The 15,475-nt window shown below is 37.5% G+C and overlaps 1 protein-coding gene across 1 annotated transcript; it reads right to left on the bottom strand.

Annotated features, from left to right (window-relative positions):
- Positions 1-4,054: 4,054 nt before the first annotated feature.
- LOC116257657 (chlorophyllide a oxygenase, chloroplastic-like) lies at positions 4,055-14,755 on the bottom strand. The gene is made up of 10 exons (XM_031634606.2): positions 13,297-14,755; positions 13,054-13,199; positions 11,128-12,068; positions 10,748-11,018; positions 8,338-8,450; positions 7,927-8,221; positions 7,392-7,474; positions 5,642-6,853; positions 4,346-4,408; positions 4,055-4,200 (listed from the first exon to the last, which is right to left on the bottom strand). Exons 5-8 carry the CDS (start codon positions 8,442-8,444, stop codon positions 6,850-6,852), a joined length of 489 nt encoding a protein of 162 aa, XP_031490466.1. The 5' UTR covers positions 8,445-8,450; positions 10,748-11,018; positions 11,128-12,068; positions 13,054-13,199; positions 13,297-14,755; the 3' UTR covers positions 4,055-4,200; positions 4,346-4,408; positions 5,642-6,849.
- Positions 14,756-15,475: the final 720 nt, after the last annotated feature.

The following is a 15,475-nucleotide window of genomic DNA, read 5'->3' as shown; positions in this document are numbered from 1 at the left end:
TCACCAGACATGTTCAGCTCCTCGCCAAACGAAGGATCATAAATTTAAGTCATGACAAACCTCGGACACCGAAAAAAAAAATTGTTTTCCGTTAACGAGTTGGATATTTTTCCAACTTTCCTCGATGAATCAAAGGAAGAGTGTGATGTCTAGTTCTGAATAGGCGGTAAAGAAGAAGACTATTGGGATTTAAGTGTGGTTCGACTCTGGGTCCACATCCATGGCTACAATCTCTCTCTCTCTCGCCTCCCGCGCCCCCCCCCCCCCCTGTCGATGAGAGGAGAGGTTTCCTTTAAACACATAATCTCGTTACAGTCCAAGACCTCCACCTTAGATTAAGGAGGTTTACACGATTTTAGCAATTCTTCTTTAGTAAGGGAATCTATATTACAGTATTAGCATTAGATTTTGCTTGTCTTCATCTCCATCGTGCTCATCTCTATCATAATGCAAAGGCCTGGGCATCAGCCCACCCGTTTATAAAACGCCGGTTAGGATTTGGATTCGGTCGGCCCGCAACCTGGCCCAACTATTAACGGGCCGAGCGGGGCCGGGTATTGGACCTCGTCAATCACATCCCCGGCCCATTTTTTAACTGCTAAACTAAACGGGCCGGGCCGGGCCAGGCCAGGCCCACCGTTTGATTCCTCATGATCTTCGTCCAGCAGTTCCCACTCAAAATGTGTGTTTTTCAACCACTTCTGCATCTTCTCCTGCCTTGTTTCCCTTCGTCAATCACATCCTTTCCATCTCCTTTCTTTCTTTTGACATAGAGGAGATCACTTTTCACAATACAGCGCCATATTGCTCTACCGCCATACCGCCATGTCCAATTCCTTCAAGTTTTTCACGTTCTATTCTTGCCTTTCTTGGTAAAAAATAAGTGAAACTTCACATATAATTTAATAATAGACTTCCTCTTATATCCGGGGTCCTCGTATTCATATTAACAAATTGGAAAAGAACCATAAATATTCTCTCATCTGGCACTGTCTAAAGACTCAAGACCCAGTTGTTAATTACCGAATGAAGGTCCAAGACTTGCAGGTTGGTCTGTGTGGGCAGTTGCCCATAGAGGCCAATTTGTGGTGTCACACCTGTCCCTTGCACTTAATCCGACTCTCATATGAAACAGAGTAAGAAAGAAAGACCACACGCTGAAACAAATTTAATGTTCCAGCACCTGAACTCAAGCTTGTGTGCCAAATGATTAAAATGCCTCATATAAGCAAGAGGTGAAAATTAATTGCCTTTTAAGCAAACAAAAATGCAAGTTAAGCCACTAATTTCAATAGTTAACTCCAAAGGGTCATTGGGCAGCAGGACATTGAGTGGATGATTCATGCATTTTTTTTTTGTTTCAGCCCTTCGTTCATATTATTATGATTTTTTTATGCTTCCCAAGGAAAATACTAATCCACTGATTCAACTGGTCAAAGAACAAGGCGTCGATGAAGAAATCAAAATCAGAGGTTTTTTAGATATGAACAAACACAGAAGTGCTGACCACATATTTAAAGTAAAGAAAACATGCCTGTTAGCTTAAATTGGGATTCAGATACCAGTTAATTACGAGTAACATACATTGGGAACTAGGATGTGGGATAGAACTGGCTTGATACATTAAGCCATGGGAATACGTTTAAAATATTTTTTAAATAATAAAATATTTTTTTAATAATAATAAAATATATATCATTAAATTAAAAAAAATTATATACATTTTGTTATTATATATTTTGTATACAATCAGGCCAGACCTCGGGCGAAGCCGGGTCAAGCTCGATTTGGATCAGTCGGCCTCATACCAATTTCAAAAAAGTTGGTACATTGGTAGAGATAAATGTTCAACTAAAGAGCATTAAGACCCAGTTGACGGGCCAAGACAAGCAGGCTGGACTGAGTCGAGCCTCATTCTTACTTGAGCACCAACGGGTCTGTGTGGGCAGTTGCCCACAAAGGCCAAATTGTAGCATCACACCTAAAATGTACAAAAGACCATTTTTGTAGAGCACCATTAAACATCTGTTCTAGTGCACATTGCATGGCCAATATAGCACCATTGCACATGGTACTACCATGTTGGAGCTAGAGCATTTACCTTCTTAATGAGCTTGCACATGCTTAATGACCATGGTGTGCCTCTTTAGGTTTGACAGAAAAAGGCCAACACCAAGCTCATTAAGCAAATGTGTGCACCAGCAAACATCTCTTTAGTATCTCTGCAGTTTATGATCCACCTTTATGAAGCTCAAAACAAATCTTACTAGACAAAAGTCTTAAGGTGATCACAGCAAAAGACAACTGACCTAGGGAAATAAGTGGGTGCCATTTCAACAGAGGAAAATGGCATTTAGCTTTTGACAACCAATTCAGGTGTTGGACATGAGACGTTCACGTAGAAGTCAGTCAAGAGTGCAAGACCTCAGCAAACAAACCTCAGTCTATATGTACCTAACCCCAATGTGTCTATATACCAAGAAAAAAAACATAAAGCAAGGAAGAAACAAACAACAAACAAAAGAAAAGGCTCATTGGAGACTAGTACAAAAGATGGCATAAATGAGAAATATCAAAGAAAACTCTTCACCATCAACTTCCTGCCAACATCCCTAGCAGAGGAGCGAGATACTTCTATCCAAGTCTTTCAGAAGAACATGCATGTAAATAACTTTCCCTAAAAGGGAATGACTCCAACAATTCCCAACCATTGTAATCCTTCCGCCACATAACGTTATTCAAACCATTTGCTCAATTCTTATGAGGCAAAATCCTTCAATTTTCCCATGAAAGCCACAGTTCCTAGGAAACTCGTTTCCCTTTCCTAGATAATTAATAATTTCAAGAAGTGTCAAGATGACAAATATAACAACATAAGGCGACCTTCAAACCGAATAGATTGTTTATCGGATATCTTGAAGACAGAAAATCAGACATTAAAGTTACTTGACGAATCGTGAAACACGTTCTCCTTTTGCAAATAAACTCATTAAGCTGCTGATGGATATCAACAACATAAAACAGAATACGTCATCTTTACTTACCAAAGTATAGCTTTGCAGAGAATCTTGAAAAAAAAAGCCAAGAAAAAGAACCAAATAAGCCGAATACCCAATAGAAAGCAAAGGAAAACACAAATTAATGTGTGACTCTGCATTCTTGAGAGGTCGAGCTTCCAGCTCAGTTTTCCTTAGCAATTGTGGGAAGCAGAGTTAGTAACTTAAGTGTGTTAAACAACATGAATCAGTGCATAAAAAAAGAGGACAAAGGTACAATATTTCATCCATCTCGTCCTCTTCTTCTTCCCACACAAAATATTTTTTTTCCCGTGCTTTTGTTCTTTTTCGCTCTATCGCCCTTAGATAACCGGTATAGTTTCACAACGGTGGGGATCACCACCGTATAGCTATTTGGGCCCCGGTCACTGCTATAGATCTATACCAGTGAAACCTTCCTCGCTATAGCCCTTCGAGAACTACCGGCGACACTTTTCACAGGCTGGCTGTACAGGTGACCTATTCACCGCAAAATACCGGCGATCTGAATCACCGCTGTAGCCTTGGAGGATTCATTCCAAACCGAACAGACCGTACAACAACTAAGACATATCTATGTAGATTCTTCACTTCGTTGAAGAGCATGATTCTGACTGATTCATATGCCATGCAGTGTTCATTCTAGCGTGCACATGCACGGTTATGCACCTAGGAACTCCTGTTGCTCCCTTCTATTTTCATTTTTTTAACATCCCTATTCAACAATACTTTAGCTATGTCTATGTGATCAATACCACTTTGTTAGCTGTAGCATATGATTTTTTTAACCCTCCATCCTTCACGTTTATATGCAATTGAATTGTTTGCATGTAAAAGTGTCGCTTCTCTAGTTGCTTTATGGAAATGTTAATCATGTCTTCACTTGCAATTCTAAAGAATCCAAAGGTTGTCAAGCCTAGCTTGGTGGGTCTTTAGAACCTCCTCTGTTTTCTTGGTACCTTCATCTGGTTCATGACCATTGTCCACATGTGAAGCTTCAAAGAGCAATAAACGTCTGATTCAGAAAAGTTACTTTTTTTTCTTACATCAATAAAATTTAGCTAGCCGTCAACACTTGTGGCCACTTCAACATTTAAGCACGTCTTGGCATCAACATATATAATCATTGCTCAGTTTCATGTTCCATCTACTTGGATATTTGTACCTGCAAAACAGAAGCAGCGCCATGTATTTTATAAGCAAGTTCCATTGGAAGACCAAAATAAAGAAATACATAAAAAAAATTTTAACGAGAAACCAAAAGAACAAAATACATAAGAAAGGGGAGGCAGATGACTTATTGATCTTACGTCAGTGGAACCCATGCACCAACAAAAGATCGGATTCATTCTTCGTCTTTGACCCAAGTGGACCTGCAATTGGAGCACGCAAAAGCCTGTGTTCTTTTATACATTGACAAGCTAATATCAAGGAAATGTCAAACGGCTTCAGGTCAAAAAGCTGAAGAAAGAAACCAATTGGGTTGAACATGATGCCAAATCTGCTACAAAACATGCCTGATATGTATCAAGAAAATTGAGAAAGAAACATTGTAAAATATCAAATATAGGAACGCCAAAATTATAGTTGAACAAATGCAGTGTCTTGGTTCATTTAAATGGAAAGGAAAAAATGCAAAAGAAAGTTGGGGCAATTTATCCTCATGATCAAAAGTCAATGATCTTGAATGTGGATGCTGGTAATGACAAGAGAAAAATTATTGCATTTGTTGCAGGGTTAGATTTACGTAATGGGCGATATGATACCAAAGCATTCTTTATTTATGCCTTAACTTTTTTGCTGTTAAAATTTTCTTGTTTTTATCCATTCTCTGCACCATTCTCCTAATCCTGGAAAATTTTCAATTTCAATTTCCATTTCATCATTCTCCTGTGATAAACTGTGCAAATCTACAGACATAGTTAATATTGCTTCATCTAATAACAACCCATAGTCTTACAAGCATGAAGATCTTTGTGTGCCATGAGTTTTTTTGAGACAACAATAAGATTGCAAGCTATAACATCAAAACATTCATTTGTCATTTTTTTGTTAATGGGGCCCTTATAAGCATGTGTGACTTCCCCAAGGGAGCCGTGGCATGATTTACCCTTACCCTGCAAAACTTGATGGCCCTGATGATTCATTACTGAAGCTTTCAAGCATTTCTGAGATACTTAATGTAGAAGATGTGTGACATTTAAAATGAAAATGATCCGAATGCATGACATGTATAGCTCATTAATTGTTCCTATTGGAGCAACAAGTTTTCGGTCTCAATAATTCAGAGACATTCAGCCCATGCATCTATCCACCAAGAATGTCTTAAAAATGAACAAAAGACGCAACTTCCAATGGTAAGTCTAGCTAATTAGAAAAACCAACATCAAAATTCTACATATGAAATGAATTAAAGAGCGATGAAGAGGAAACCCTTTCAATTTTTACAGAATTGAACCCTCCAGTGGCGGAGGGTTTCGGTTCTGAAACCCTCAGCCATTGCCGAGGGTTTAGAGGGTTGAAAGTTGAAACCCTCTCAATCTGGCTAGGGTGAGTCCCTCTTTTTGGCTCACACACACATAGAGATGAAGAGAGAGAAGCCCGACACGGTCGACACCCACTGGTGCTTGGCCCTACGGTGATCATCCAGCCGCTGGGTGCGCTCCACTGCTGCTCCCCTCACCGATCGGCTTTCCCGCTGGTGCACCAGAGAGAGAAAGAGAGCTAAAAAAAAATGATGAAATGAAACCCCGATGAAGTAAAAACAAACACAACTTCTTTAAAAAACTTCGGATTTTAGATCCGAAATCAACCCTCATATCAACATCGAACGCGACCTCATCGTCAAATATATAGTTACTTTTATTCTAATTAATGATTTGTCGAGCCTTTTATCCATGCAACTAGAATTTAATATCGGTTTATTTATTTTTTGCTTGTTATCTTATTGAATTAAATAAAAAACAAATATGATAATAGACACCGATACATATCAATATCACTTAGATTCTTTAGTGGTCGCCGTTTGGTAGTGTCCCAACTATTTTGAAATCTTTGGTCCTATAGTAGAACAACAGCTTTTATCGGCATCCCCACGTCTTTATTTGAAAGACGTAGATAGATCTGTTCTTCTTCTATATATATGTTTTTTATAAGACTTTCATTCTCCAAGTTTTCTTGAAATACTAGTGGCCCTTTCCATAATTTTTTTTCTTTTTGGTTCTTCTCCCGTGGGTTGGATGAACAAGAGTTTAAAGAATTTGGAAAACCGCTTACCTAAAAAACCCCTGATTTAGAAAACTCTGGACAAGAATCTAATGCAATGAAGCTTTCCTAAAGAAGATCAGTCATTCATCTTGCTCGATGCAGCTTCTTGAATGGGCACCTTGAAAACCAGTTAAATAATATAATTCCATGCAGCTTCTTGAATGGGCACCTTCCACACAAGTCTGGACACGAGCCTTCACGCTTTTTTTCAAGGGAAGACTTGACGCAACGGCTGCTTTCACGTGCATCAACGACAAAACCGTTCTCCTGTGTTTGGAAAAGGAAAAGTATTTCATAGATTGTTTTTCCAAAATTTCTGACACGTATCGGTATCTTAAAATTTGAATGGTTCAACACACTGGCTCTCGCCAGCTACGTTTTACTAAGTCCAACAGAATCAACTCTCATTTTTCCGGCTTCGTTCATTTTGATTCGGACATGAAACTTGGATGTTCACTGGCTCGGAAATGAGATACAACTATGGTGTAATCTCATTCTTTCAGCAAACACAGCATTCGCAAAAGTTTCAGCGCATTTTTGGCCTCATTCACCTGAAAAAGAAACAGGAGCACTGAACAATTGAGGACAAAAAATATATAGTTGATTTTCCTTTTTTCCTAGACTTAAGGAAGACAATGCATCACGTAGCTTAGAAATTCTCATGAAGAACTTCGACAAGCAATTTTCTATAAATCCATATTCCAGGCTACCAAACTCTTATTTTAACAAATTAAAAAGAGTAAAGATTAAGCGAAGAAGGCAAAATAATGTTATACGTATGTCTATATATGGTAAATATATGTATTATATATTTGTTACGTATAATTACAATATATATGTATATTTTGAACTAGTATATATGCAGTATACACATAATAATATATAATCTCGTATATATTATTACATTATACTAGTTGTGATTTACAGGTACATTAAATAAATTTATATATACATGTATATTATATGTCATGTACATATACATATAATAATATGTAATACTTATTTTATAATATTATTATTATATAAAATATATGTATGATACATACATATTCTAATACGTAATGTATATATATATCTATATATATATACCACATAGGCCGGTTCCAAACATTTGCCCCATTGATCATCCGCTCTTGCTGACCTTCCACAAGCCTTAGATCCTCATTTAAGACCTGCATGCAGTGTCTGATCAGTTCTAACATCAAATTCCAGAAGCGACAGGGATGTCATTTTATGACTACGATTTATGCAACCATTAGGTCATGCAAACAGCAAAATCTTGTCGGAATGGTTAGCATAGGCATGCTGGTTCGGGATACAGCTGCAGTTAGAAGTTACTTAGGAGCCAAGAAACACATTTGGATGATTGTCTCAAGTGCAGCGAAAACAAAGACCAATCTGGTATGATTGATCAGAAAACATACGAATGGAACACCTAACAGTCTCTAGAAAGACAACATAGGTATGCAAGCAGCTGTTTCTATGTGAGAATGTGAACACAATCACCATTTTCCACATTTCTCTGAACGAGAGAAGGGGTTCATCTTCTCTGCTAAATACTCTGCATTCGTGTATGTACACAATTGCATTGCTAACTTTCTTTGATAAAGAGGAGATGACTTGCCTTTTCTGCAAAATGCCTCCACAGAATTTGCATGAAGGGGAGGTGTTGGAGAAATGGAGCAAAATCAAAAGACATCCTGTATAAAAGTCTTGTTTTCTGCCTTGTTGAAGGAAGACACACGTGGAGTTGATGTAGATGGGTGGAGCACTGCCTCGTGTTCTGTCCCTCTAACCTCCCTGGCTTAGAAATTCCGATGGCTGATATTACCATACAAGGTGGCCCGAACTCCATGTCAATTGGATATGGATCCCAATGCCCTTGTAGTCCATTTTCTGGTGTTAGGAACTTCACTAGGCTGCAAAGGTCAGTGCAGCTTCAAAGTGAACAAAACAAGAATTCTATGACATTTCCTTTTCCTAATCAAACATTTAATCACAAGGGATTTCTTAAAATGAAGTTCAGCAAATAGACCTTGGTACGCTGCATCCTTTTGCAAAGGTAGATGTGTGAGTGAATGGTGCATGTGCAAGATCCAAAAGATTGTCTATAGGCAGCCCATGCTCAATAGGTATCCCCATTGTTATCTGAAAGAACACCACAATGTAAAACATATATGTATCATGCTACTACAACAAGGACAAACTTGATATATGTGAATCCATAAATTTTCATCAATTGAATTTTATGGAACGCCCTGTGGTGGATCACATGTATACACTGCTCTAACTTGGCAATGTGCAGACAATCCTACAGTATGGTAGACCATTAACTCCGCATGGATCACAAATCTTGGTGGAGGTTTCAAAGAAGGAAGGGTGGCTGCAGGAAGTGCATCTCCAGGCCACATCCACACAAATCCATCCTGTTCAAAGCATGGTAGGGATCTTATTCGTATATCCAGCAACCTTGCTGATGGCATTTTCTGACATTTGCCATCAGTTGAAACTCCCAACCTAAGGCAAACGGATTGCTTAGTCAACAGAAGAAAGTTGGGTCCTGTCTTAACAAGAACTTCAGCAAATGAACGATAAGCATGTCGCACTTTCAACGATGTACTTGAGAACTTTTAGAAATTTTCTGAAACTATCAACAGAAAAGCTTCAAGTTAGTCTGGACAGCTGTATTGCAAAATAAGAATTACTCGAAGCTGATTGAGTTTCCACTAAGGAAAGGTTAATATAGTTTCTTCCACTGTACTAACCATGGTAAGGGCACGGGATATTTCCATCAACTACATAACCAAGATGAAGAGGACAAGATCTGTGGGCACATGTATTTTGGACACAGCCAACTTTTCCATCTTTCCCACGAAACCACACCCATGGCTCCTCAAAGCAGTCTATCAGAATTTGAATCAAAATAAACAGCATATGTTGCCGTTCTGAATTTGATTACTCTTACGGCAAGGATATTAAAATCCTGCACTAAAATATCTATACCAAGCCATGTTGGAGTGCACAGGGCTTTCCAGATGCATTTGCATAGATCTACTACTGTGACTGTCCTGATATTGGTAAAGAAACATATGAAAGGAAACATTTGTCCAATGCTGCAGTGTATATATTATTATGCAGTATACACATAATAATATATAATCTTGTATATACTATTACATTATACTAGTTGTGATTTATAGGTACATTAAATAAATTTATATATATATGTAAATATATGATATGTACATATACAATAATAATATGTATACTTATTTTATAATAATATTATTATATAAAATATATGTATGATACATATATGTTGTAATATGTAATGTATATATATATATATATATATATATATATATATATATATATATATATATATATATATATATATATATATATATATATATATATATATATATATATATATATATATATATATATATATATATATATATATATATATATATAAACAATATTAGTAAATATATATAACATTTAGGACAATATGTACTATAATGTATATGTACATATTATAATGCTACAATACATATAATGCATAAATTATATAAATATATTCTACGTATTATATATATATATACTATATGTAATATTGTGCAATATATAATATATATTATATACATATTGTATGTTATATTGTATAAAATATAATAAACATATAACATTATATATACATAATAAGTTATTACGTATAACATATTTTATACACGTATTATATTGCATAATGTATATAATTATAGCAACATCTATTAATGATATATTACTAGAACAATAATGTATATGTATAATATACAATATATTATATTATGTATTATATGTTAAACGTATAATATATATGTATATCAGTATATGTCATATTTTAAAATATTATATATATAATATAGGCATATATATATATATATATATATATATATATATATTAATCACAACTGCAGTCTTTCTCTCCACTGAAGCAATGTTGAGAGGCCTACCATAAGCATTACGCTTAACAAAAGAATTTGAAACTGCACCATATTAGCAAGATGATCCCTATATCAAATCACTTAGTTTGATAAATTTTGAACCATGTAATTTGACAATGCTAAGGCATACATGCAAAAACAAACAATGTCAAGATGTACAGAGCATTCATCCATGAAAGTGTTTCCTTGTTGAAAAAGTTCTTGAAAGATTTCCTTGGGAAGCTGGGAACAATGATGTAGTCTGACGTAGGCATTACCATGTCAAATTTTCAAACCGTGTTTCTTTCTAAATGGGCCTGAAAGCAAACACAGTTGAAAAATCTCCAAAAAAATTTTTTCTTCCCCTTTTTGAATAAAAAAAGAGACTGCTGGTTTTGTTTGTTATATGGTCAAACAAGTGGAACACAACTTTGTTTTGAACAGAAATTTTGTTGACTCGTTAAACTGTCAAGTGCATACCTTCAATCAGGTTGCTGAGAAGAGGTTCCAAAGTCCATTTTCTGCCATGGTCTTGATATTTTTTGGACACTTCACCAAGTTGTTTGGGTCATGTTTGCTTTTTCAGCTACCATTCAATCAGAATGGCGCCAGGCCTGGAGCCAATTTTCTCACATAAAGATAAATTGTTCTTTGATGGCTCTAGCAACAATGACACTGCTGCAAGCTGTTCCCGTGGAATTGACATGAGTCTTACTGCTAATGGCATTGCATGTGTTTGAGAAATCAATTTCTGCAACATGAAGAAAGTTATTGTGAGCAAGCAAAAATGTTAGCAAGCATTACAACTTTCAACAATTGAAGATGAAAAGTTTCCAACAGAGAGCGTAGTAAGATCAGACCTTTCCTTTGTCTTCCTTTGCTAGTAACCGTAATGTCTCCAGTGCCTCAAGTAAAGGTTATCTGGAAGAATTTCCAAGTTCTTGACTTTTTGTTTTCGGTGTCTTTTTCTCACTCAAATTTGATTAATGAATTTCCATTTTGTCGCCGCTCTCTCTTCCCTCTCTGTGAACTGAAATTGAAAGAGTACAACGGTTCTATTCTGTGACCACCAAAGAAGAAGAAATGGTTGTGCTTGAGTCATTCCAACTTTGGCTCCATCGTCAAAAACACACTATTCACCAGTTAAATCCTGGCCCTCCGTCTTCATCTCTCTCTCTCTCTATCCCTTGCAATCTCCTCCATGAAACTGCTTGGCCCTTGCCATATATCTCCCCCCACTACCATATGAGTCTTCATCACTTGGATGACGGAAACATAGCCTGTTCCTTGACTTGGGTGCGTCTTATCACATATATGTTTGGGTAGTTGCAAAATTTTTTCACTGTTTTGTCAGTGGCCCCACTTTCCCATGCCATATGCTGATGATCAGCTGTTCAGTAGCTGTTTGCTCTGATTCAGTGAGCCCACCACCTTTTGCGCAATAAAAGCACTTTATTGGATATAGATATGTATCTCTGTGATATCTCTGTCGAGGAAAGGCTTTCATCATCTCCCTCCCCCTGCCAATTAAATGGGCGGCAAACTGAAGGAAGTGAAGGGCATTAATTTAGAGCATAGAGAGTTAGTCACGTCGTTGCTGTCTCTGTTGATGTTTTGTGTTGAGCTCCTGATCTTAAATTACCGCCAATCAATTAACAATATGCCCCATCGATTTGCTCCTCTTAAATCACCTTTAACAATATGATATGGCCCATTGATTTTGGATTTCCATTAATATTGGGCAAGTCAAGATTCTCAACCAGAACAAACATGGGGCCCCAGATATATATAATTGAGTGGCCTGCAAATAGACATTGCACTGAGCATGTACATTACAAAAACTCAACCATTACGGACAGCCACCAAATGTCAGTGAAAATAAACCTAAAAGCTAAACAGAAAGACAATTTTACATATATATATATATATATATATATATATTGTAAAACAATAACATCATTGTACTAGCATACTCAAAATACCAAAGCCACAACCATCATGTGCTGATGAATCGTGGGTTGTCATTCCAAACATAATTCCACATCACCCAAGCATGGACGCATTGTCAATTGCGGATAGGTCATGCATAAATTTAATTTAGAAGACCCAAAAAGTGGGCACCAGTTGTCAAATAGGGTTTTCTAAAATCAGTTGGAAAGAAAAGATTTTGTTCGATGGGACAGTTGGAAAGAAAAGATTAGAAACAATGCGTACTTTAAAGCAATCAACTTAACCGATTGCCAAACCTATCCTCGACTCATTTTTACATAACACAGGGGCATTTCGCCAAATAGAAAACCCGGACCATTTTTAATTGTTTGGCCATTTGGTAACATCCAGCAGTCAGCTAATCTCAATTAACTTAATTAAAGTTCAGATTCAAATCCTTCTATCCCATATCAGGTTTGTCAATATAAAATAATCAAGTTTAACCTAAGATCTTAAGATTGATGCACCACCATCAATCTTTTTCCACCAGAACATTAATAATGAAAATTGAAAACATTATCAAGGAAATATAGTACGAGCGCTATATTAGGACAAAATCAGAATTTATCTCTTATGGACCCGAAAATCATGAGTGTTCGGTGTAGTGGAATTAACTAATCCCTAAAAACTAGAATTTGGGTCTAACGTAAATCTAGATCAATGGTCTACTGTACATCTATGTCAATGGTCTACTGTAAATATACATCAACGGTCACCTACAAGAACAATTTTAGATGAAATATCAACTTTTCAAGAAACAATTGAAGTTAGAAAGCAGGAAAAGCACAAGAACCAACCTCCAGTATTGAAGTTCAATGAGAAGAGAATCAGATGGACTTGTAACTATCCTGGAAATATGTGAACATTGTATACCCAAAGTAAAACCTTATCTCTAAGCATGCTGCAACAGGGTATCCTTCCGTGTTCAACAGTGAAATTTCAACTGCAAACAAAATATATCAGATTACAAATACAAAAGAAAGGCTGATGTATCAAAAAGTTGGAGATGATAACTTCGTCTAGGACAGGAAGGAACATACGAGCGCATGACTTCAATGAGGCTTGTGGCATGTAGTGTGTTCTTACTTCATTCCAATAAGAAAACATAATCAGGTTGAACTAATTTCTTTCTGCAGAACACAGTAATTTGCCATACAAATACAAAAGAAAGGCTGATATATCAAAAAGTTGGAGATGATAACTTCGTCTAGGACAGGAAGCAACATACGAGCACATGACTTCAATGAGGCTTGTGGCATCAATTACGAGTGCATGTAGTGTGTTCTTACTTCATTCCAATAAGAAAACATAACCAGGTTGAACTAATTTCTTTCTGCAGAACACAGTAATTTTCCTACCATTAAGATTGTCATACCATTAACGATCAAAGAACAACATTATAGATTTTTCCCTTCACACATGCACGTTAACACATGAATGACACATGCACTTGAACTGTATGTGCATGCAAGAGGCACATAAGACATGCATTTGCCATTCATACACACAAACAGACACACGCCCATGGGGTACCACAGAAGATAGAAGATAAAATGCAAATAGCTTTGTAAATACTTAGGTTAGCAGTCCAACTGTATGAACAGAATGCATATAATGAAGTTCATAAATATTTCCTTGTGACAACGGCTGGTACATGCATTGAAGTTAACGCTTATTAGGGGTGGAGGCTTAATCCATTTACATCAGATCCAAGTACTACATGTCTTGTTCAATTGTTTTTGCTCACCATCCAAGCCCCCCCTTATATAACTGCTGATCATTTCCGAGCAATTGGAAGCCGCTGACGAGGCCGAGAAATTGATATTACGCTATCCATCGAATTCATGGCTAATCACGGAAACCCAACAAGGGAGGGGTTTGACGACAACAACCACCACCACTCTGAAGGCTAAGGCGGCGGCTAAGGCGAGAAGCACATTACTTTCTTTCATTGATCGGAGACCATTCTGATAGTGGAGGGCGGGAGATTCCAGAATTGCTGCCTCTCGCTCAACTTGCAATGAAGAAAGGTGGTACCGCGTGTCACCCGAAAAGAGATAGGACATGAGGATCTAAAAGAGAACGGGCCCAACATGCCCCCATAAAATGTTTGATCGTTCCTCACTATCCACACACTGTGCTATTAGACTCCAACATAGAAGAATGATTTTCCACCCAGCGCTAGAGCCATCTTCCCCTAACCAGGTGGGGAAGCACTACCGATAGTCCCCAGACAGCCAGGCCAGCTCCATTTCTCTTCTTTCTTCCCGCAAGACACTCTTTGCCCACAACAAGTGGATAATGAATGACCAATTATCATAGTCATATCCCACTAAGACGAAGGACGACTGAACGAGCAGTGTAGGCAAGTGTCGATATACATTTCCTTGTTCCCAGGCTCATGCCCTCGAAACTCTTCTCTACACTAGGGTCCGTCCGTCCAGAAGAGACGAAACGACAGGTTCTTAAAACCTAGTCGTTAGAAAGTCCGCACAAAGAGTGTTCAATGCCTTCATTCACTCCACATCATCACTAACTCTTCACGTATGAGAATTCGCAAGAAGAAAGGGCGTGTCTCTATGAGCAGTCGTGTCTCGAAGACGTTGGGAGGCCCCTATGTATGGAGACAAGAATCATTTTTTTCATATGATTATCCGTACCATAAGACATCTGTGTATAGTGTGTATAGTACTGGCGCACCCCAAAGCGGGTGACAATTGACTCGCTCAGAGCCCTGACTCATCTACCAATCATCAAATAGCTCTACTTTGTTAACTCATAAAAAAAGAGGTTTTGTGGGGATCATTATAATCACACGCCCAGCTCTACTTTTCATTAGTTAGAAAGGGTTAGATACAACAATTACAAAAGTAGCCTGGGATCCTCAGAATGTTGAATTAATGACAAGCTCGTGCCCTTCATTTAGAAAACTTTGACTTGTCCCCCCAAAGCTGGAGCATGAAAAAAATCATGCCAAGCTTGCCCAATCCTGTAGCCTTTTCTTCCCAAGAGCTTTAGTAAACAGAAACATATCAGCCAACTGAGACTTCCCATACGGCCTTTGTAGTTACCTTGTTTCTCACAAAATGACAGTCTACTTCCATATTCATTGTCCTCTCCTCATGGAAGACTGGGTTGGAGGAAATCTGCATCGCTGTGTGTGAATATCACAGTGCAATTAAATAGGAAGTTTCACATTGACCCCAACCTCCGTCATGA

Source organism: Nymphaea colorata, chromosome 7 (assembly GCF_008831285.2).
Source record: "Nymphaea colorata isolate Beijing-Zhang1983 chromosome 7, ASM883128v2, whole genome shotgun sequence".
NCBI lineage: Eukaryota > Viridiplantae > Streptophyta > Magnoliopsida > Nymphaeales > Nymphaeaceae > Nymphaea > Nymphaea colorata.
This window is presented reverse-complemented; position numbering and strand designations above follow the sequence as displayed.

What these genes read in the sequence shown, in the direction of transcription:
- LOC116257657 (XM_031634606.2), bottom strand. Translation starts at nt 8,444, where the DNA reads ATGGGGATACCTATTGAGCATGGGCTGCCTATAGACAATCTTTTGGAT. An exon ending in AAAGGATGCAGCGTACCAAG is followed by an intron (nt 8,222 to 8,337) that starts GTCTATTTGCTG and finishes TGACCTTTGCAG; the next exon opens with CCTAGTGAAGTTCCTAACAC. An exon ending in GGAGGCATTTTGCAGAAAAG is followed by an intron (nt 7,475 to 7,926) that starts GCAAGTCATCTC and finishes CACTGCATGCAG; the next exon opens with GTCTTAAATGAGGATCTAAG.